This window comes from Peromyscus leucopus, chromosome 14 (genome assembly GCF_004664715.2).
Source record: "Peromyscus leucopus breed LL Stock chromosome 14, UCI_PerLeu_2.1, whole genome shotgun sequence".
NCBI lineage: Eukaryota > Metazoa > Chordata > Mammalia > Rodentia > Cricetidae > Peromyscus > Peromyscus leucopus.
The window spans coordinates 52062865-52085939 of record NC_051075.1 but is presented as its reverse complement, the minus strand read 5'-3'; the positions used below and the strand labels follow the sequence as shown (position 1 = coordinate 52085939).

Genomic DNA, 23075 nt, shown 5'->3' with positions numbered 1-23075 from the left:
CGTGGCCTGTTGGTTACCGAAGAGCCATGGGAACTGTGTGTGTGTGTGTGTGTGTGTGTGTGTGTGCGCGTGTGTGCGCGCGCGCGCGCTCAGGCCTAGGCTTGGGGTGGAGGGTGGCCACAGCCTTGCAAGTGGAGGTGAGGTCTGCTGGAAATCCCCAGCCCCGGCAGCCGCCGGAGGTTTAAAGACGCCTCCCCGGCCTTATTTGGTCGCAGGAAGTGGGCGGCGCGGAGCCTGCGGGCGGAGAGGCCGCCCAGAGACAGTTGTGCTGATGAAGTGGTAGAGCTGGTTCCTGCTCGCCGCCGTGCCGCGCGCCGGCCAGCCACTGGGCGCTCGGCGCTCTCAGCCCTCGAGTTGTGCAATCCTTTGTAGCACGCCAGCGAGTCCTCCTCCTTCGCTCTTGCCTCTCTCTCGCCCTCTCTCTCTCTCTCTTTTTTTTTTTTTCATGCTGTGAGCTCAACCGATGAGTCAGAGTCGTGCAATCCTGACACTGCATCGCAGGACTGGGGGTGACACGCAGGGAGGGAGAGCGCTCTCGAGGCGGACTGGAAGGGCGCGGGGCGCGCCGAGGCTGCCGTGTCGCGAGCAGCGGGTGACAGCACGCACGTCCCGCCCGGGCCCTGCCAGCAAACTTCCCAGCTTCGGGAGGAGCGGGCTTTGGCGAGAGCCCTGCGAACGCCGCGGGGAAGGCGACGGCGCCTGTTTGTTTTTAAAATCCGGGAGTGCGTGCAAGCGGCCGGGCTCCTCGGAGGCGACCCAAGGCGGCGGCCCGCGGCGGAAGGAAGGGAGACCGCTGAGGCCGGAGGCCGGGCGGGAGCTGGGTAAGTGGTGTGTTGCTCCGGGGACGGTCGAGGCCTGCCGGCGGCGCGGCCAGCCAGGGGACCCCCGGGGGCGACCGTGCAGGAGGCGGCTGCAGCTCTGCACGCGCGGGGGCCTCCGGCAGCCCAACTTCGGCGGCCTGCGGGGCGGCGGGAGCGGCTGCTGGGGGCCGCCGTCGCCCGCCTCCTCCCGGCCCGCAGCCCGCGCCCCGCCGCGGCGTGTGCAGCGAGCGCAGCCCCGCCGTGTTTGTGCAGCTACGCAGCTCGTCCGCGGCCCGCCCACCCAGGCGCGGCCCCGGCTGGAAAGCCCTCCCGAGCCTCTCTCTCTCCACGCCCGCTCCCGGCGGCTTGGGGGGGGGGGGGCATCGCGGCTGCTGCTCCTGCGCGCGACAGAGAAACGTGGGGACCCGCGGGGACCCGCTGGCGTGCCGGGCCGGGGAGGCGCGACGAGAGGCTCGCGAGCTGCGAGAACTTGGAGCCGGCGCCCCTGATCGTTGCAGCGTGCTGGGCGCCGTGTCGGCGCGGGGGGACTTGGCGGGGACAGATCTGCGGGAGGGTGGTCGTGTGGTCGTGGTGCTGTGGGGGCAGGGAACCGGGGCCGGTGCTGGAGAGGCCTAGGCTGGAGCTCTGAGCGCGCGCGGGGGGCCCCCGGACGACGAGGAGCGTGGAGCAGCCTCACCCCGCGCGCCCGGCGCTGCTTGGTGCACCTCAGACCTGTCATCTGTCTCGCCCGCCCCCGCACGCCCGCGTCCCCGGCCGGGTGCTGTGTTCCAGGGTGCTTGTCGTGAGCTTTGGAGCCCGGGTTCGTCTGGGCCCTGCATATGGCGGGCTCGTTGGAGTTAATCATTCCCCGCCTCGCACACGCTCACAATGAGGGGCGTGTGGACCTCTGCTGCGAGCCCCCCACCCCACCCAGGCCTTAAAGTAAAGACTTGGGGAAGCTGAGGAACTTGGAGTACCTGGGGCTTTCAAGCCTCAGACCCAAAGCAGACCTGGAGGAGGCTTCTGCCACCCAAATGGGAGGCCACTGAGTGTTCCAAAGCCATCTTTGGCCCGAGCTGCTGGAAGGATGAAAGGGGAAGTTTCTTGCCTCGTTTTAAACTTTTGTTGGCTACAACTTCGGCGGCTACTTCCTGCTTCCACCATGCCACTTCGGACCTGTTTGCCCAGGGGAGGCAGGAGAGGGGAGCAGTGGCCGGTCTTTGAGGCCACCGTGGCACGTGAGTGTAAGGGATCCTGGTGGCCGCTGTGGCTGGGGAGGGGAAAGCCGCTTCATCCGGCACTGGGAGCCTGGTCTGGATGGAGGCCTGGGTTGTCCTGACCCTGAAGTTTTAGAACCAAGATGGTTTGGCGAAGATGGAATTGTATCTCTGTCTGACCTCAGCCTCCAACCTGGGTGCCTCGGCTGAGGGGGTGAAACCGTCAGTCTGAGCCCAGAGCCCCCCCCCAGGGAAAGTAAGGATATGTGCACCTTTAGCATCAGAGAAATGCTGTCTTGCGGCATGGTCAGGTGAATCCAGAACCAAAAGGGACTGGGCATTTCAGTTGAGAACTTATGGGGCCTCTTTTCCTGCTGCTCTGCAGGGTGTAAACATTCAATTACGGTGATAAACTATCTCATTGCACAGCCCTGGCCCAGTCTCCATTCTAATTGGATTGGCCTCTGGCTGGTTCCTCTGGTCTGTAGCTCCCAGGGGTCAAGGGGTGAAAGAGCCTGGAGAATGTCCCCAGGTTTACAGCTTGCTCTAGGAAAGGTCCATCAGCTGCCTCTGCAGCTCCAAGCACCAGGTAGATAGAACCCCTACTCTGTACTCAGTTCAAGAAAGAGTTCCTTGGAATGCCCGGAAGGATGGAAGTTTTAACTTTTAAGCATGATTTTTAAAAATAGCCCTAGTTTTAAAATCCTGGGCTTTTAATAAATGGGGAAGGGGGCAGCAGCATGAGGTGTAGAAGCAATGGAGGGCTTTGCCCATGGCTGCAGAACCTGGGGGAAGGCTCTTTGAAACCAAGGTCTCTGGAAAAAGACAGGAGTAGGTAGAAAGAAGATGGAGAGTCACCTGGCTAGTTTCCTGTGAGCCCGGACCACAAATCTTTTAGCCTTGAGAGCATGTCCACGCAAAAGAAAGGTGTGCTGATGTCGGGTGAGGACATGAGTTGTTGGGAGACTGCTGCTTATCTCTCCCCTTCGTCCCGTTTCACATGTCACTGTTGAAGGCCTTCTGAACACCCAGCTGCTGCTTTATGTCATAGAGTCGCCGTGAGGACTCGGAGTTAATGCATGCAAAACATGGATAGTTTCTGCTTTCCTGCAAGCCAGCTTAGGGCCGTTTCCACAACGCCTGGCATCCCGTGAGAGTTTAGTACACGTTCGGTACGTGAGTGAGAGATCTCTACCCCCACCAAAAAAGGTACTTGCCAAGGTTCATGGCACACTCCATTATTTAGTCCCAGATACTTGGGAGGTGGGTGTGGGGCAGTGGTGTGGGAGGATTTTTTTGAGCTCATGAATTCAAGGCCATCCTGGGTGGGCTATATGGTCTCTGCCTCAAAAAGAAAAAAAACAGATTTGCGGTGTGGAGGGCTGGTGAGTCCTTCCTCTCCTGTGGGGACCACCTCACTGCATTGTTAATTTCAAGAGGATCAGCCCGCCGTGAATGATACTGGTGTTGGTTAGTACAGCTTGTCCCTCTGCATCTCGCCTCTGGGAACTCGTGTCTCTGTCATCCTGACCCCACGGGGACCTCAGCATGAGAGTGGTAGAGCTTCCTGTCTGGAGATCTGCTAAACTGGCCATTTTGTTTGGCTAGGACAGGCTGGCACCCCTTGGGGTGTGTGTGTGTGTGTGTGTGTGTGTGTGTGTGTGTGTGTGTTGTGTGTTGTGTGTTGTGTGTGCGCGCGCCTGTACTGTTGCAGGGCCAGCTGGTGGTAGTGGGAAGGCTCTATCTACTTTTTCCTGACTCATTGGAGCCTGCAGGAAATGCAGCCAGTGGTGGCTTTTTGTCGGAGAAATTGCTCCTGCACGTCCTAACTTCATGCGGCTGGAGGAAATTGCACCTTGGACCGGGGCTGGGAATGCTGAAATCCCCAGTTCTTAGTAAGGGGGCCTGCATTTGCATGTGAAGCAGCGTCCGGGACACGGAGCCTGTGAGCTCATTTTATGAATCAGAGGCATGACAGCATAACCTCTGTGTTGGAGGCTGCTCTTTGGAATCCAGATCACCCTCCTCCCACCCCTTCTGCTTGCACACTTAACGTGAGCTCTCACAGTCACACTCTTGGGAACTGTAACAGTCGTGGGGGGGGGGGCATCAATTCAAATTCCAGAGCCATCCGGCCAAACTCATCCACACCCACCTCTGCCTCCACACTGGAACGCCATTCCTGGATGGTGTGTGGACAGTCACCTGGCAGTGACTGAAGGAAGTCTGGCGGGTGCATGGGAATGACCCCTGAGCACCCAGGTTCATACTGCAGCTTCTCCACTTGCCCTGTGGCCTTGTGCGGCGCTTCATTTCCCCAGCCTCAGTTTTCTCCTCTGTAAAATGGGGGGAAAATAGTGCTTTGTACGGTGGCTGTAAAGGTGAGACAAGACTATGCATGCAAATTGATGGGCTGGTAGTAAGAAGGTTTGCAATAGGTGCTGCCTGTCCATCACTAGGTGCAGGTCCAGCTCCTGTTTGCTTTTCTTCGTCCCTACTGGGGAAGAGGAAACAAAGGGTATCCTGCTTGTGGTAGGATGCCACTGTCGCTGCTCAAGTGAAGCTTATTTTCTAATTCCTTAGGGCTTGGGTTACAGCTGGTTCACTTCAGGCTACTCAAGTCCATGCTGTTAGAAGAGACTGTCCCTGGACAGGAGGGTTAAGGGCTCAGTTTCCCGGAGGTCACATTGTGCTCTGAGGAACCTGCCCTCCCAGGCTGACCAGCTCACCTGGGTGGGCACGTGTGCTTTGCAGCACACTTTTTTTTTTCCCTCACCTGTACTCTGACAGTGTGACCTGGATGGGGGTTTGGGTGGAGCAGGGGTGGCAGTTTTCCCATGCAAGACCACTTTGGCCCTCTCCCCAGCGGAAGTAAGAGCAAGGATGAGAAGCACTGAAAGAGTGTCTGGGAAGGAAGCCGCCACATGGAGAGAGAACCAGGGCCATCGTTTCCCCGGCGGGCGGGCGGCTGTGGCTCTTCCTCCTCTTCCTCACACGGTGGCCAGCCCAGGAGGGTGCTCCCTGGTCCCTTTGCCTTTCTCCCAACCACAGGGAGCTTGTGGCGGAGGGAGGTTGCTTTTTTCCAGGCATTGCTTCTTCCTCCAAGTTCCAGCAGGGAGGGGGAGGGGAGCAGCCTGGGTGAGATCTGTTCACCCAAGCTGGAAGGGAGGGATGTTCTTCTGCAGGCATGCAGCCAGCCGGGGATTCCCTGGGGCCATTCAGATTGTTAGGGAAGATGGGCTCCGGAGAAGAAGGAACGCTGAGAGGAGATTTGGGGTTCAGCGTTTCCCAAGTTAGGGAGACAGACGTCCCAGTCCGGCCCACTGTGGCCAGAACTTGCCAGTTGGGAAGGGAAGGCCACTGGAGTGCAGACAGGGGCCTGTGCAGGGCAGGTGGGCCCGTGCTTCAAACTCTTCCCAGCAAACTCTTCCTCTCTGCCTGGGGCAGATCCTGGGGCAAACACCTGCGTCCTCACCTGACCTCACTGGGTCTGAGGCCTCAGTTGGCCTTGGTTCATAATCCTGGGCTCTGCAGTTGTGGGGAGTTATCCCAGAGCTGGAAAACACGGAGGGGGGGGGGGAAGAATCTATCTAAACTCCTTCCTCGCCACACGGGGAGGCCAAGAGGCCATGAGTTGCTTGGGGTTGCCAGTTCCCATCTCATCTTGGGAGGGTGGGAAGAGGGGACGTGCTTACATCCGGGGGTCGTCCTCAGGGTCACTGTCCTCCCAGTTTGGAAGTTGGAAGGGCTGACTGCAGTGCAGGAAGAATGCAGAGGGATACCGTCTCAGCTCCTGGGTGTGGCTCAGCCTTCTACTGGCTCCATAGTGTGTGTGTGTGTGTGTGTGTGTGTGTGTGTGTGTGTGTGTGTGTTATGGAGCTGGATCTAAGCGAAAGCAGAAGTACTCATGCTACACACGCGCGCGTGCACACACATAGGGACAGCTAGGAGAAGGAGAAGGTAGTAAAGGCCCCTCTGCATGGTGGCCGCTGCCGCCTCCTGTCCCCTCTGCACGGTGGCTGCTGCTGCCTCCTGTCCCCTCTGCACGGTGGCGGCTGCTGCTGCCTCCTGTCCCCACTGCACGGTGGTGGCTGCTGCTGCCTCCTGTCCCCTCTGCACGGTGGCGGCTGCTGCCTCCTGTCCCCACTGCAGGCCTGCACGCTTGAGGGTAAACAACCCGGCCACATTGCTCGCAGCAGCCTTTCCTCGCCGGCTCTGGACAGACGTACCCAAAATAACCAGGCGGGCACTTCCACTTGTGGGACACTGACTGCCTGCCATGGCTTCTGGACAGGCTGGCTTCCTTTCTACGGCAGCCTTAACATCTGCCGTCTCTGCTCTTCCTTCCTGTGGCCACCCCGCCCCTGGCCCTCTCAGGCCATGGCACCTTCCCTTTTTATTGGTCTTCTTAAACCGAGTGCAGGGGGGTGGCCGGTGTTCTCCGGGGAGTACTTTGGTCCCGTTGTGTCCCTGCAGTCTCTGCTGGCACAGCTGAGTCAAGAGGAGGAGAGGCCCGTGCTGTGTGTGTGTGTGCTCTGGAATGCTCGCCACCCCCCCCCCCCCCCCCCGAGTCTGCGGACCAGATGTCTTACACGTCTGCAGAGTGCAACCCGGTTGCTGGGACTCCTTGTCTCCTTGTTCTGCCAGGCCTGCCCGGAGCCTTTACCCAGCTGGGAAGGCAAAAGAGACAGGCCGTTCCTTTCTCTCAGGCCTTCCAGCAGAAGGGGGAAGGAAACAGCATTTATTGGGGGCTCACTTTGTCAAGCAGGCAGTTCATCTCTGGGTTACCTCACCTAACCCCACAGGAGCCTTAGTACGGCTGCTGTACCCATTTACTGACAAGGAAGCTGATCAACCTTCTTACCACACAGCTCCAGTCTTCCTGTGACTGTCGTCAGGTACAGGGAACAGTACTTCCCCCACAGCGTGCAGTGAGATGGTAAGGATTAGGGCACCATTGGACTGGTTGGTAGGGGAGACGTGTGGGGCTGAGAAAGGGCAGGAAAGATCCCTCTGTGTCTCCCCCTCCCCATTACACTTCCTGGGGGGGCAACCAGAAGCCCAGTTTTGAGCGTGGGTCTAGGGCTTGCTGGGCCATTCACACATGCTTGGAAGGGGGCGATGAGGCTGAGTTTAGGCCTTCCAGATGTCTTCTCTCTCAAATGTACCCCAGCCTCTACGGTCCTAAGAAAAGCTCTGGAGACCACAGAGCTAGGGGTTAGGTGGGATCTTGGGTCTTGCCGACGGCTGGGTTTGACCCTGGGGCGGGCCTGTCGTTCCTGTTGGCTTGGCCCAGGTCCCGGAGTGCCCGGTTGGTGTGTACTTGGGGCTTAGGCTGAATGTTTCTGCGGGTGCCTGGCGTGGCATGCCAAAGGCCTCTGGGTGTATTTCAGGAACAATAAAGAGTAAATCAACAGAGGAGAAAAGGCCCTAGAGCAGCTGCTCGGAGACTGGAGAAATGCAAGGAATGTGCCAGCATTTGGCAAAGGTCCTGCGTCTTGACCAGGCCTGAGGAAGGGCCTGGTGCTGACACGATGTTTGGGTGATGGGCCGCTCTCTGCACCTACCATGCGGCCATGCTGTGAACCCTGCTTTCCTGGCAGTCGGCTTGTGAGCTTCTGGGTCCCTGGGAGGATCGGGGCACACATTCTCTTCCACACCAAGCCTGGTAACCAGATGGGTCTTGGCCCTCTCTAGAGTTGGTCAGACAGGAAAACCTGGGTGGGGGGAGGATGAAGGCATAGGACCCCGGACACCAGACCCCCAGCTTCACCCCAAAACTGGGAAGAGATGAGCCGAACAGATGAGGACCTGGCAGGTCTGAAGGGGTGCTGTGGTGGTTTGAATAAGAATGTGCCCCCCTCCCACCCAAGGTTCATCTATTTGAATGTTTACTCACCAGGGAGTGGCACTATTTGAGAAGGATTAGGAGGTGTGGCCTTATTGGAGTGGGTGTGACCTTTTAGAGGAAGTGTGTCACTGAGAATGGACTTTGAGGTTTCAAAAGTCCAAGCCAGACCCATTGTCTCTTTCTCCCTGCTGCCTGTGGATCTGGATGCAGAACTCTCATTTACTTCTTTACACCATGTCTGCCTGCATGCTGCATGCTGCATGCTCCCTGACATGCGGATAAGGGACTAAACCTCTGAATCTGTAAGCAAGGCCCAAGAGAATGCTTTCTCATATAAGAGTTGCCTTGGACATGGTGTCTCTTCTCTTCATAGCAATAGAACAGTGACTAAGACAGGTACCAAATGTGAGGGCCTCCTCTTGGCAGTCCTGACCAAGTAGTCGTCTGTATGTCCTTGGGACCAATGACCGTGGGTTCATGGTCAGTTAAGCCTCTGGGTCTTGGTTTCATCAGTCACGAAGCAGGGACTTCTGCTGTGATCTTGGAGTGTGTGGTCACCAATCTTCCTCTCCCTTACTGAGCGCGTGCCTTGCACAGCTTTCATTTAAAATATTTAAGTTCTCGGAAGAAGCCATAGAACCCCTGCGGCTGGATCTGATGCTCAGTGTCCTGAAGGGCCACAGGGGCTCAAGGGAACTCAAACGTGGAACTGAGTGGAGTTAGACTTCGGGGTGGCAGGCAGGGGAGGGGCTAAGAACTTGAGCCTTATGGGTATTTGGGGTATGAGATGGCCTGGAGAGAGCAGGCTTTATTTTGAAGCCGCTTAGGGATGTCACGCTGGAGAATAGGGGAAGCGTGCGGCTTCTGTGAGGAAAAGACACATCTTCCAGAGCATCCGCAGGCGTGGGGATCACTGTAGCCTCTACAGAGCTCCTCACCCACAGGGCCTTTCCCAGCCGGCCACACTTCTGGGGGGTTTTCACACAGTCTTCAGGAAGGCTTCTGTTCACCTGGTGTTTCTGTCATCCGTTTCAAAACAGCTCTGTGTGGCATCCAAACAAAGAGACTGAGACTCGGGGAGAAAGTTTGCAGAAAGAGTTACTGAGACACGAAGTCCTGGCTGGCTCCAGTCCTGGACTTGCAAGCTCTGTGCTCTCCTGACCTTTGACCCCTTGGAACGTTCCGGGTTTGTTGGTGGAAAGAGGGAGAGGAGGACATTTGCTTTGCAGAGGATTAAGTAGGAGTTCTCAGTACTGTGCTTGCACGGTGGCTCCCTGAAGCGACCTTAAAGAAAGGGATGGATGAGGCTGGGTTTGTGTGGTAGTGCGATTAACCTTAGCTCCAGGTTTCCTCAGTGTCTTGCCAAGCGCTGGGGCTTTCTCACACGGAGGCATGAAGGATTGTTTTTTTAAGTTCTTAGTACTGGAACCCAGCTATGCTCCTAGCTGTATGTCCTAAAACAAATTTCTTGCTTTCTCTGGATGACGGTGCCGAATGTGGAGTTAGGTTGGGTGAACACGGACGTCCCTTGATGTTTGGAATCTGCTCCGCTTTCCCAGCTGAGCTCTGCTCTGCCAGTTGACGCTGGAGAGAGGCCCAAGCCATCTTGACGTGATGGGAGGCCTGGCCTTTCCCTGACCAGAGTCCAGCTGATCTGCAGCTTCCGGTCTACCTCTGCGGGCTCCTTTCTCCACACTGTCTGTGTACTCTCTGGGATCTCCTGACTTTCGGGAGCTTCTCATCAGCACACCCCCATCAGAGGCCTATTTCTAGAAGATTTGGATCATTTCTTGAGTGTGATACATACACCACACCCTGGTTGAAAATGCTCCCCAGGAAGAGCGGCATCCTTGGGATGGAGTGGGAAGAGAGGCAGAGGCCACACTGGCTTGGGAGCGTTCTCAAAAGTACTGTTCATTCCTTCTGGGACTCCAGATGTGGGATGGTGGGAAGAGGGGGACCTCGGAGGCAGACGGCATTTAGAACTTATGTCGGGCTGACAGCATCAGGCTCTGAGTTCCCCTCCATTGAGAGGTCAGGATCCTTCCTTGGATGGTTTGTCAGGATGGATTGCCAGGAATCAGGGCTTGCCAAGCGCCTGGCTCAGGTGTCCTGAAAATGTTAGCTCCTGTCTTTTGGGAAGGAAGTGCATTTAGGATTTTCTGTAGACTGGCAACAGAGCGGGAATCCCGGCCTGTGGCCCTTCCCCCAGGGAAAAGCAAAGCTCCAAGATGGCCTGTTGCAATGCTAAGCCTGCCTCATTCTGAAGCTGTTCCATTTCTTTAATACAGGGTCTCACTATACATCTCTGGCTGGCCTAGAACTCACAGAAATCCCCCTGCCTCTGTGTCCTGAGTACTGGGATTAAAAGTGTGTACCACCACACCTGGCTTTGTGCAAGCTATTTTATTGGGGTTGGAATCAGCGTGTCTAGTGTGAGGAACTGGCAAGAAGTTACCTACATGCTTGCAAATGTTCAAGATCTAACCATGCATGGAGAACACGGGTTGAGGAGGGAGTGGCCTTCACAAGCCTGGAGAGTATGAGCCAGTCTTTGAACCTTTGTTTTCTGTAAATTTCTCAAATTTATGATTTGCTTTCTTTTAGCTCATTTTGATCAAAGAACATATTTTGTATAATTTCAGTCCTTTTACATTTATTAAGGCTTATTTGATTGAGCTAGGCTGTGGTGGCCCACGCCTTTAATCCCAGCACTCAGGAGGCAGAGGTAGGTGGATCTTTGTGAGTTTGAGGCCAGCCTGGTCTACAGAGTGAGTTGAAAGGATAGGCAGGGTTGTTAAACAGAAACCCTGTCTCAAGCGCGCGCGCGCGCGCGCGCGCGCACACACACACACACACACACACACACACACACACACACACACAGGACTTATTTGATTTAGGATCCATGCTGGTTGCTGTCAGGCTCTCTGAAGAGAGTATATGGTGTTGCTGGGCAGGTGTCGAATAGGCAGGCGACTTTTAGATAGAGTTGGTTTGTCTCATTCAAGCTTTCTTTTTCCTGTTTATCTTCTGTTTAATTGTATTGTCCATTATTGAAAATAGGATATTGAGACTGGGTTTAGGGATTCACATTACCCCAGGACTTGAGAAGCTGAGCCAGGAGGATTACATCAAGCTCTAGGCTAATTTGGGCTGGAGTAAAACCTTGTCTCAAAAAAAAAAAAAAAAACAGACTAGAATATTGAAGTCTTTGGTAACAGTTTAACAGTTGAATCGACTGTTTCCTTCTTCAATGCTGACAGTGTCTGCTTCGTGTTTTTTTTCTTTGTTAGGAGCATACATATTTAACTGTGATAGTTTCTTGACAGATCGTCATTGTTAGCGTGACAAAATGTTTTGCTTTGTCTCTAATAATAATTTTTGTCTAAAGACCAATTTTGCACAAATATTGTACAGTCCTTCCAGGTCTCCTTTGGACACTGTTTTGCACGGTATATTTTTATTCTTTTATCTCTTCTGTATTTATTTGGTGTGTATGTGTATTTTGTGAGTGTGTGGGTGTGTGCCAGATGTATGTTAAGGCCAGAGGTCAAGGTCAGATGTCTTCCTCTGTCAGTCCACCTTATTTTTTGAGAAAGTCTCTGACCGAACCTGGAGCTTGCTGACCTGGCTGGGCTGGATGGCCAGCCAGCCCTAGGGATCCTCTTTCTCCACTGGGGTTCCAGGCCTGTGCTGCTACGTTCAGTGTTTTATGTGGCTGCTGAGGATCTGAACTCAGGTCCTCAAGCTTACAGCAAACACTTTACAGACTAAACCACCTTTCGGGCACTTCTTTTTTTCCTCTTCTTTTCCTTGAGGTGGGGTGGGGTTGATACAGTCTTACAATGGATCCTTGGATGGCCTGGAACTGGCTTTGCAGACCAGGCTGGCCTTGAACTCATAGAAATGTACCTGCCTCTGCCTCCCAGAGTGCTGCTGTCTCCTTTCATTTTTTATTTTCAACCTGTTTAAGTCTTTTTTTTTCTCTCAAGACAGGGTTTCTCTGTGTGGTTTTGGAGCCTGTCCTGGAACTCACTTGGTAGCCCAGGCTGGCCTCGAACTCACAGAGATCCTCCTGGCTCTGCCTCCCGAGTGCTGGGATTAAAGGCGTGCGCCACCACCGCCCGGCTAAGTCTTTTAGTAGGAAGAGTACCTTGTAAACCACATATCATTGGGTCAACTTTAAGAAATTCTGCCAACTACTGGCCTTTATTATTATTTTTTGAACCATTGCTTTTATTTATTTATTTATTTATTTTTTGAGACAGGGTTTCTCTGTGTAGCTTTGCGCCTGCCCTGGAACTCTCTCTGTAGCCCAGGCTGGCCTCGAACTCACAGAGATCCGCCTGCCTCTGCCTCCCGAGTGCTGGGATTAAAGGCGTGCGACACCACCACCCGGCTGAACCATTGCTTTTAAATCGCAGCATTTAATACACCGTCATTTTAAATAGTTGTCGATAGGGTAGAATTTATGCCTCATTTTTGCCATTCATTTTTATGTCTTTTTTTATTCTTTCCCCATGACTGCCTTCTTTTGTGTGTGTGGTGTGTGTGTGTGTGTGTGTGTGTGTGTGTGTGTGTGTGTGTGTGTGTTTTAAGTGTTCTATTCCTGGCCTGTAAAATGGAAAAAAAAAAAAAAGTGAGGGTTAAATAAGATGATGCCCACACCTTAAGATCTCCATAAACATGGGCACCCAGTTGGACCTTGGGTTTGCTAAGCAAAGTCCACCCAGGGTTCTTTGGGACCCTTGTGTCTTCTACGCAGAACACCACTCTGGCAGCGATGATCCCTAGGCAATGTCGCCACACCAGGCCCTGACTGGCCAGCTCCTCCCTGGCTCCCATGCTTGGTGCTGTTTGGGCTCCGTGTGAAGAACTCCGTCCGGGTTCACCTCCCATTTCCTTTCTTCGTCTTTCAGGCCCGGGATGGGTGAGTGTCACTGCAGGATGCAGGCAGGTTGCAGGGTGTGATGATGGGGGCAGCTGTATGATTTGGAGTCAGCAGCCTGGTTCCTCGCGTGTGAACTCGGGGACAGGCCACTTTTCAGAGCCGTCCTCTCGTCGTGTCTCAGTCGGGTGGTAGTGTCTGTGTAAGTAAGCAGCGCTTGCGTGCTCTCGGGCACGCGGGCGGTGCTGGTGGTCCTGTCTCCTGGGGCCGATGCTTGTTATTGTTGTATCAGTGTTTCTTTGGTTCCCGCGGCTCCCCACGCCCTGGCTGTAGCCCGTAAGTTCCTCAAATGCAGGACCCAGTGAGTGGAGATGATCGGACCAGATGTCTAGTTCCCGGACTCCACTACTCCCTCCCTCCCTCTGCTTCTAAACTCGTGGAGCAGTGATGGAACGGAACGAAGAGCCAGTTGGGGTGACAACAGTATGCGCTGGAAACAGTGTTAGCAGAGCTAACAGCGGTAGAGGCTGGACTTGCAGGCAAGGGGACCACTTCAGCAGAGGCCCAGAGAGGGAGCTCCCTGAGGGTGGTCACCTGCCCGTGTGTTTACCTCTGGCCCTCCCTCTCCTCTGCGTTACAGTGGATGCGTGTTCCTGTGTCTTTCTCTGCCCGCCTCACCGGCAGCTCCACAGGGTAACAACTCTGCCGCCTCCTGTGTCTCCCTGGAGCCTGGCCTGCAGCCAGGGCCGTCAGATGCCTGTTGAATGGATGAAGGGGCCCAGGCAGACCTGTACAGCTGCAGCAGGGTGTGGGCCGTGGGGGAAGAGGCAGGGCGGGCGGTGTGAAGCAAGGCCCCTGTGACTGATCTCCTCTGTGTCTTGGCCCAGCGCCGAGGTTGGCACTGGGGCACTCCGGCAGCCTCCTGAGAGCCCTGCCCTGGACCGACTAGGTAGGGAGTCAGACCTTTCCGGAAGGGAAGAGCTAGAGCAGACTCTGGTGGCGTGAGCATCCCAGGGCCTAGAGAGTGTTGTGAGGGGACAGACGGGAGGCCTCACCCAAGGTTCGGTCACCTGTGCACGTGTGTGAGTGGAGGCTAGAGGTCAGTGTTGGGTGGCTTCCTCATTCGTCTCTCTACCCTACTTTGGAGTCAGATATCTTATTGAACTTGGAGCTTGGCAATTGACTACTAGACTTGACGACTGGCTGGCTAGTACACCGCAGGAGTCCTCCTGTCTCCACCTCCCGGTACTGGGATTCTGGGTGCCTGCTCATGCCCAGCTTCTGATATGGGGGCAGCGGGTCCAAGTGGAGGTAGTCGTACTTGAGAGGCAAGCACTTGACTCAGCCACCTGCCCAGCCTTGTCATTTCTTATAGACAGTCTCTCCCAGCGTCCCCCTTTTCCTTCTGGTCCTTGAGTTCTTTGGGGCGGGGGCGGGAGGGGGTTTCTAGACAAGGTGGTGACCCTTGTCTGGTCGGCAAGCAGCCAGTCAGCCCCTCAGCGGAGGCTATGCTGAGTCTGGATGCTTGGTCCTCTGCCCCAGTATCCCTTCTCGGCATGAGCTTCCCCCCTATAAAAGGAAACTGGTTATCCTGGTCCCTGATGGACAGCGTGCCGGTGTTTGTGGGGCGGTGGGAGGGGGGACAGTTACTGTTGTTGCTTAGGCTGGAGCCCCCTCCCCCCAGTGTCCTTATCAGGTCGAGGATTCCCCCGCTCACACATAATCCTTTCAAAGAAACTCACCGTTGGCCTTTTGAGCTGTCCAAGCTCATACTGTACTCAGCTTGAACCTTGGCCAAGTTTCTGAGCCTGGCCAGCTTCGTAACCGAGACCCTGGGGACTCCCTCCCTAGGTGTCTCCCCATCCACCTAGGTGGACTGCATCTCTGAGCTGCAGTCTGGGGACAGGGTGGTCCAGGGACTCTGGATGGGGAATGGATCAGTCACAGGCCTCCTCCTGCTCTGCTCTCCCAGCCCCGTTAGGCATCAAAGCCTCTTTTCTCATTGACTTGCGACTCCTTGAGAACAGAGCTCCTGTTTCCAGTGGTCTGGAGAAACTGGGCTCTCTGGCCTGAGTGTGAACTCCTTTTTGCAGTGGAGGGGAGAGCAAAGGACATTTTGATAGCTACTTTGTTACTTTGTGTCTGGAGGGAAGGTCCATTCAAGACCTCACAACTCTAACTGGCCCAAGATGGCATTTCCAGAATACTTAACCCAGCCTGGCTGTATAGCCAGAGACCTCAGTTATCTGAGAAAGGGCCGTTCAGAAAGTGAACCTAGACTAGGGGACCAGCTAGGCCATGCTGGGCCCCTTAGCATGGATCTTTAATGTTTTAGACAGATCTGGTGTCTTGAGACCCAGCCCAGCCATGTCAGGGCATGAGGTAAACAGATTTAAAGGCCCGTGTTCCTGGCCATGGCCCAGGCAGGGGTGAAAAGCCTTAGGGGCAGGAGAGCTGGTACTTTTCCAGGTGACTTGCATGTAGTATGGGCCTGTGAATGATGGTCCAGGAGCAAATGACTCATGGGCCCGCCACTGGAGATGGACCTGTGTTCAGCTTTGTTGGAAAGGACACGGGCTCTGTGTGTGTTGTCGGGAGAGCTAATATGAGCCCTTGATATGGCCTCGGCAGCCTGGGGAGCTCTGCTGTCCGTCAGGGAGATAAACTGGCCTTAGGACTAGGCAGGATCCCAGTCTGGATACCTGGCTGTGAGTGCGTTTGCTTGGCTAAGTTCTAAGGTGCCAATCTTGGGGACACAAGGGTCTTTACCAGAGATGAGGAACCAGGCACCTACGTGTGTGGTGGGATCAGGCAGCATGATAAGCTCGCTGCGGCGTCCCTCTTCCAGCTTCTGGTCAGAGAACTTTCCAGAGGGAGGAGGGGCTAAAGAATGAGAGGGTTGTGCTCACATGCAAGGGGTGGAAATGCAGAGACACAGTCTAGTCAGAGACCTCAAAGCATAGTGGGAAGGTAGGTTGATGAGGCCTGGCTATCATATCCTCCATGCATGAAGTGCTAGGAGAGACAGCAGGAGCCAGAGTCTGGGGACTTTGGGGCAGGGTAGGAGTTCAGACTTCGCCCCAAGGCAGCCTCATCAGTGCTCCGAGATATGACTTGCTTGGATGTCAGGGTCTTGTAGAGTGCCCTGTTTGTGTTTTACTTCCTTTTGGGTGGGAGACCCCCAAGCTCCGATTCCCCCTGCTTCCTTGAGCTGGGCTTGCAGGACTTGGGCCTGGGGGTGGCAGGGTCCTGCCTTCATTTCAGAGTCGAGCGCCTGTGACCCTGGATCAAGCTGGGCACATCCTCCCTGGTCTCCGTGACTCACAGCAGTCTGTGTCTCAGATGAACAAACTGAATGGCCCAGGTGGCCGATGAGCAGCCCAGTCCTCTCTCAGTGGCCATAACTGGTCCTTCTCCCCTGCACTGAAGGGCCCAATAGGTTCTCCTGGATGGGTGAGTCACAGTTGGGCATGCAGGTGGGCTGCTGGGGCACTTGAGGAGCGGCCATCCCTTCAGAGTGTAGTGGCCATTGCACAGAGCACCCCAAGGACTTTCCAGACCTTGCTCATGTGTCTGTGAAACCCGTATGTGGGTCCAACACTGCTTTCTTTCTTTCTTTTTTTGCATGCATCCTGCTGCCCCTTCTGTAGAGAGAAAGTGCTTTTCGCCTTAGATCTTTCGGAGAGCCTCACTGGTCCCTGGCCACTGATAATGACCCTGGCTCTGTGTTCAGCCAAGGAAACCTGTGGCTCTCTGGTCAGAGATTGGTTTCAGCAGAGAGGCTCCTAGAGGAAGGGACCGCAGAAGGGAGGATGACAGTCAGTCACTCAGACTGACAGAGTGGTTGCCGAGCCTGGGGCCCCACGGTGGCTGTGGGTTTCCTTCTGCTGTGTTCTTTCATCCGTCCTCGTCGTCGTCTTCGTCAGAGGCCCTGCAGCTGGTCCCAGGGGTGACCAGCCAGCCGGGGTTCCTCCTCGTCTTGAACCTTGGGGGATTTGGCCCATTGGCCGGCAGCCTTTGGAGAAGGTGGTTTCCTTCTTCCTCCCTGTGAGGAAGGTCAGGCTGACCTACACCTGAGGCGCCGGCCGAGGAGAGTGAGGATGTGACAGGAAAAACGAGAGGAAGTGGCTGAGGCCTGTTTGAGTTGCTGAGGGTGGGAGGTGCCAGGGTACTCTGAAGAACTGAAAGCCCCATAACAACCAAGGCTGAACCAGGGCCCGTGTGCCAGTGTGAGAACCTGGGCATAGGGTGGGCCAGGGTAGCCGGCTCCTGCAGCCGGGCCTGGTACCTGCTGTCTCTGTGATGAGGCCCTTCCCTGGGTCTCTTCAGATGGGGGGGGGGGTGTCTCAGTTATGTTTGGGGAGAATGGGAGAGGGTGAGCTGCCAAAGCTCAGATAGGAGTAAGAGGAGACTGCCCGGAGCTAGTGAAGAGGCCGGTAAGCCTGTGTCCGGCAAGCCTTTGCCCTGGGCCCCAGGAAGGGTGAGCGTAAGGGGCCTGAGACCAGAGTGCTCTGTGTCCAGGACTCCATCTTGAGTCTGACGTGCCTGGCTTCAAGTCCTGGTGACATAATCATGTGTGACCATAGGCAAATGACCTTTTTCCTGTCAGCCTTACTCAGCTTACCTCCAAAATGGGAGTTAAAATATCCGTGCTTGGTAACAGACATTTTTAAAGATGCAAAGTACTTTGAACCCTCCTGGCGCAGGCCAGCCACGTTATTACTGTTCTGGCTGCTTAGAGTTTGGTTGCCTAGGTGGCCCTTCCCACTTCCCCACGGGTCCCCAAGGACCCTCTTCTTTTAAGCCTGCGTGTTTGTGGGCCTCTGCTTGTAGGGCAGGTAGGGCAGGAAGAGCATGGCTGTGGAGATCTCTGCAGCAAGAAGCTTATGGGGGTGATTCCGTCTTTCCCCAAACCAGCTCTCCCCTGATTTGTTCTGAGGAAGTCCCTGACTCTCCTGTTGTGGCATGCTGAAGGATGGGTTCGCCCTGGTGCGCGGGGTAGGAAGCAGGACAGCTAGTCACACCTTCTGACTTTTACACACACACACACACACACACACACACACACACACACACACACACACACCGCCACCCCACAGACCCATGGGCAAGAGCAACCAAACCCTGGAGCGCTCTCCACAGACTCCACCCTGCGTCCTCCAAAGCCTGCACCAGGTCCTGGCTATAATAGCCGCTCCCCTGCGTAGGCCCCCTCTGACAGGAACATGTCTGCACGTGCATCCATGCCTGTCTGCCACGTGGGCCTCCCCCCTGTTCCAGGCCCCCAAAGCCCATGCTGTGGCTCCCACAAATGAATGTGAGCATCCCTGAGCTTGCAACCCCCTAGAGGCACGTGGCCTGCTGGGCTTCCCTCTGTCCTGTCTCCTCCCCGCTCACGTGGTCTTTCTTCCTCTGCCTTGCTGCTGCTGCTGCTGCAGACATGGTCAACTAAGTTTGCCGGGCCTGGGTCTCCCTCCGAGGGGTGGAACTCTTCAGCCCCACCACCCTCAGCTTCATGGAGGCCCCAGGGGGATTTTCCCTCTCTGGCTGGCTTTTGGTTCCATGTTGTGAATTGGTCTGGCTGCCCAAGAAAGGCCGTTTAAAAAGCAAGAGAAAGATGCATTCAAAAAAGCTTGTTACTCTGGCCCTCAGAGCTCTGAGCTCTGGTCCGAATTCTCCCGTTCCTGCTGGGGTCCCTCTTTCCCTGCAATTTATATGCAAATGAAAACAAAAGACGTGCCCAGGCTAGGGGCTCGCACTGGCTTCGGGGGCCCAGGAGCCGGGGAAGGAAATGGAGGAGGAAGTTACTCCCCTTCTGGGTGCTGGGTGAAAGTGAAAGAGGGCCCCCCCCCCCCCCCCCCCGCCAGTGAGTCAGGCGGCCGAGCTGCTGGCAGGCCAGTCCGGGAGCCTGGGCTCGGGCTGCTGCGGAAGCGTGCAGAGCTGAGATAGCACCGTGTGTCTGGGAGGGGAACCGGTGCTAGGTGTGGGCAGGACTTCTTGTAGGCAGGACTTGTGACGCCGGGTCTGTTCCTTGCTGGTTTTCTGGGAAACTGCTCCACCTGCTAATGCCATGTCTATTGCGTCCAGAGCTCACCAGGATCTGCAGATTCAGTTTCCACCCGCCTCTCGCCTTCCTACCTTAGAGACCCAAGGCCTCTTGGGGAAGACCCAAGATCTTGGGGAAGAGGTGGGCTGTTAGACTTCCCGACTGCTACCAACTTCCCAGGGAGAAAACACCAAAGAAACAAGACTTTTATCTGGAGAAAGAACAAAAGTTTAATGATAGAGCCAGCAGCCATGGGTGTTGTAAAATACAGGCCTGGATTCTGTTCTGTAGCAATGTCCGTATCAACAGTCGGCTTAAACATCCAGTTAGAGGGGGGTGGGGAGCCTGGTCTGGCTCACCGTGTACCTCGTGTGCTTAATTAACATATACGAAGCCCCCATCCCAGCAACCCCGTCCCCCAAATTATGGTAAAGCAGAAAAAACTGAGCACTTCGAGTCCCGGCAAGTTTTGGGAGGCCTATGTTCTAGAACTCTGCATGCTTCCTATTTGAGTTAGCGGCCGCCTTAACCAGCCCCTGTTCAGCAGCGGAGGGAGAGGGGGTGTCGGAGCGGGCAGCAGCTGCTGACCAGCTACTAGACTAAATTGGGCCCCTGTCCAGCCAGGGTTGCAAAACAGGTTCTGTGCTAGTTTGAGAAAGAGTCTGGCAGCCAGGGCCCCACCCAGCCGCCCTTCCCAGGGGTGGGGCCTCACCTACATGCCTCAGCATAAAAGGCTGCAAGCCTGGCTCTCTGGGCCTTTGCAAGAGCCTGGGGTAGCTGCAAAGGATGGGTGGCCGTCCTGGGAATAGGTCCCTGTCCCCTGACTTCCTTCGTCCTCACGTGGAGTGTTGGAGGTGGCCGTGGCCTGAGGAAGATTCTTCTGGGCCAGGGGATTTGTGTAGGCAGAGGTGTAAGGAGGACCAGACCGGAGCTGCCCAGTACCGGAACCTAGTTTAATGGGACAAGGTTCTTAGTCTGGCCTTTGTTTTTCCCACTTCTCAGTTTGCCTTGGGGCTTAGGCGATGTGTCGGCTCCCCTTGGTCCCTCAGCATGTGTCTTTACAGGGCACAAATTACACACTCAAATGCAGTGGACATGGAGTCTAGCCAGAAGGTGGTGGGCGAGAGGAGAGGGGCAGTGTGCCTGGGCAGTATGCCCCCTCCCAGCAGGTTCCCCTACGTACAGTGCTCCTCTGGGACCTGAGGCTGTGATGGGGGTGGGGAGGACGGGACGGACACTGGGGCTGATAATCCAGGGATCCTGTGGCTGATGGCTGCCCCCTGCTTTTTTTTTTCTTCTGCAGGCTCCAGGATCCGGGGACGCAGCAGCATGGTTGGGACGTGTAGCTGAGCTCAAGAGCCTCTCCAGAAGAGGAAGGACCGGCGGACATTTCTTGGCTCCTGCGTTTTCCTCCTCGGCCCCTCTCCTGCCCCCACTGGCTCCGGGACTGGGACTTAGGCCAGGCTTCCAGCAGGACCTTCTCCCGAGGGATGGGCAGCTGCTGAAGGACGACCGTCTCATTGCCAGGGCTTAGCTGGCCACACCATGAACCTCCAGGCCCAGCCCAAGGCTCAGAATAAACGCAAGCGTTGCGCTTTTGGGGACCAGGAGCCAGCTTCCAAGGAGCAGCCGCCGCCCCTGAAGGCTCCACCACAGTCCCTCAGGGCGAAGGAGGAACAGTACGAGGCCCACGAAGGCCCAGCCGGGGTTGCCTCCACCACCCAGCCCGTGGAGCTGCCTCCGACCAACAACCTGGCTCTGCTGAACTCCGTGGTGTACGGGCCTGAGCGGACCACCGCGGCCATGCTGTCCCAGCAAGCCCAAGTAAGCTCCGTCAAGTGGCCCAACTCCGTGATGGCTCCGGGGCGGGGCCTGGAGCGAGGAGGAGGAGCTGGAGGAGGAGGAGCTGGAGGCATCAGTGACAGTGGCTGGCAGCAGCAACCTGGCCAGCCTCCACCCCACTCTTGGAACCACCTGTCCCTCTACAGTGGACCCAAAGGGAGCCCTCATCCAGGCGTGGGGGTCTCGCCCTACTATAACCACCCTGAGGCACTGAAGGGGAGCAAGCCCGGGGTCCCGCAGCTGGATCACTATGGAAACGCAGTGCAGCCCATGGTGCCGCAGAAGGTGCCGCTGGAGGTGGGGAGGCCCCAGGCACCCTTGAACTCTTTCCACGCAGCCAAGAAACCCCCCAACCAGACACTGCCCTTGCAACCCTTCCAGCTGGCCTTCGGCCACCAGATGAACCGGCAGGTCTTCCGGCAGGGTCCGCAGCCGCCTAACGCCAGCACCCCCTTCCCGCCTCAGAAGCAGCCGCAGCCGCAGCAGCAGCCGGCAGGCCTGCCCCAGATGCAGCTGTTTGAGAGCTTCTACCCCATGCATCAGCAGCCTTCACAGCAGCCCCAGGACTTTGGCCTGGCACCGGGTGGGCCCCTGGGGCAGACCCACCTGTCCCATCACAGCATGGCCCCCTACCCTTTCCCCCACAACCCGGATCTGAACCCAGAACTGCGCAAGGCCCTCCTGCAGGACTCCGGCCCACAGCCTGTGCTACCTCAGCCCCAGATGGCCTTCCCGCGCCGCTCCCGCCGTCTCTCCAAGGAGGGGATTCTGCCTTCCAACTCCCTCGATGGAGCTGGCGCCCAGCCTGGGCAGGAGCCCACGGGCAACCTGTTCCTTCATCACTGGCCTCTGCAGCAGCCGCCGCCGCCGCCGGGCTCCCTGGGCCAGCCCCATCCTGAAGACCTGAGGTTCCCGTTGGAACTGAGGGAGTCACAGCTGCTGGCTGACGGGGAGAGACTGGCACCCAATGGTCGGGAGCGGGAGGCTCCCCCCATGGGTAATGAGGAGGTCATGCGGGCAGGGGCCCTGGGGGACTGCGGACAGATGATGCGAGGTGGGGTGATCCAGAGCACAAGACGGAGGCGCAGGGCGTCCCAGGAAGCTAATTTACTGACGCTGGCCCAGAAGGCGGTGGAGCTGGCCTCTCTGCAGGTGAGAGCGTGCGGGGCTGCATCTGGCGTCGGGCCGGGTCTGGGGTGGAGAGGGAAATAAATGTCGTCAGGCTTATAGGGGCAGTTTTTTTTTCAGTTATTTAAAGGAAGTGAAAGTTCTTCATTCAGAAAACCCCTCCCGGAGGCACCCATACCTGCAGGGACGCTGAGGTTTCTCCACACGGAGGTTGGTGGGGTAGGAAAGTCCTTGCTGGCTTCTTCCTGTGGAACTTGAGGAGTAGGAGCAGGGGTGCTAGGTGAGATCCAGTGTTCTAAGATGCAGGAGCATGCTGGCGGCAACAGAGACGGTGCCTGTCAGAAAATCATTTAACTGGTTTGTTTGCTTGGCTCTGAATCACGCTGCCATCACGTTCATTTTTTTAAAGGCGGAAAGGTGAGGAAAACCAAACAGAATTTGAGCACTCGTGTTACCTTGGGGTTTCAATTTTATTTTATACTAACTTCTCATCAAACCCAGCAGCAAGGGTAGGTCACCTGTCCCAGGTTTCTGTAAGGAAGCTGAGTCAGCTGGGAATTTGCAGGACTGTGTAGTTGGGACAGACGACTGATTTGATCATCATCTACTCTGTCCTTCCTTAGGAGCTGCAGCCTCTGTTGCCTTTAGGTCCAGACTGATACAAAGGAGGTGACAGAATTTGGGGGTCTTCACTCCAGTCAGATACCCAGGAGGAAATAGCTGCAAAGTCCTCCCTTCATCTTGCCACAGCAAGATCCTTTGTTACAAGTCACACCCTGTAGGCCAGATGCTAAACATCTGTAGCTAGAGTTTTCCTGCCTTGCCCCACAGTCAGGACAAATCTCTGTCACCCACCGTCCCACAGCCGCTCAGACCCAACCAAGTAAACACAGAGACTTATATTGCTTACAAACTGTATGACGGTGGCAGGCTTCTTGCTAACTGTTCTTATAGCTTAAATTAATCCATTCCCACAAATCTGTACCTTGCCACGTGGCTCATGGCTTACCGGCGTCTTCACATGCTGCTTGTCATGGCGGCGGCTGGCAGTGACTCCTTCCACCTTCCTGTTCTTTCTTTTCTCCTCTCTGTTAGTCCCGCCTATACTTCCTGCCTGGCCACCGGCCAATCAGTGTTTTATTTATTGACCAATCAGAGCAATTTGACATACAGACCATCCCCCAGCACACATCTGAAGCTATTTGTGGACTGAAATGTCCACTTGGCATCACCTGCTTCAGGCCAGGGTGGCACAACCAGGCAGGAGGATGGAGAAGAGTTGAAGTGTATAGGGGGAGGG

General features: G+C 56.0%; 1 protein-coding gene across 5 annotated transcripts in view; it reads left to right on the top strand.

Moving 5' to 3' along the window:
* Positions 1-23075, top strand: part of Mideas (mitotic deacetylase associated SANT domain protein) — a 69373-nt gene that overhangs the window by 25956 nt on the left and 20342 nt on the right. For 2 of the 5 annotated variants that reach the window (XM_028876910.2, XM_037210707.1), the window contains exon 2: positions 20109-21799. In XM_028876910.2, coding sequence (XP_028732743.1) covers positions 20351-21799 — 1449 coding nt within the window. In that variant the 5' untranslated portion in view covers positions 20109-20350. Of the gene's footprint in view, positions 1-735; positions 822-1403; positions 2039-19544; positions 19772-20108; positions 21800-23075 lie in introns of those variants that run through there. The other 3 variants (XM_028876903.2, XM_028876920.2, XM_028876928.2) reach the window with 3 other exon arrangements.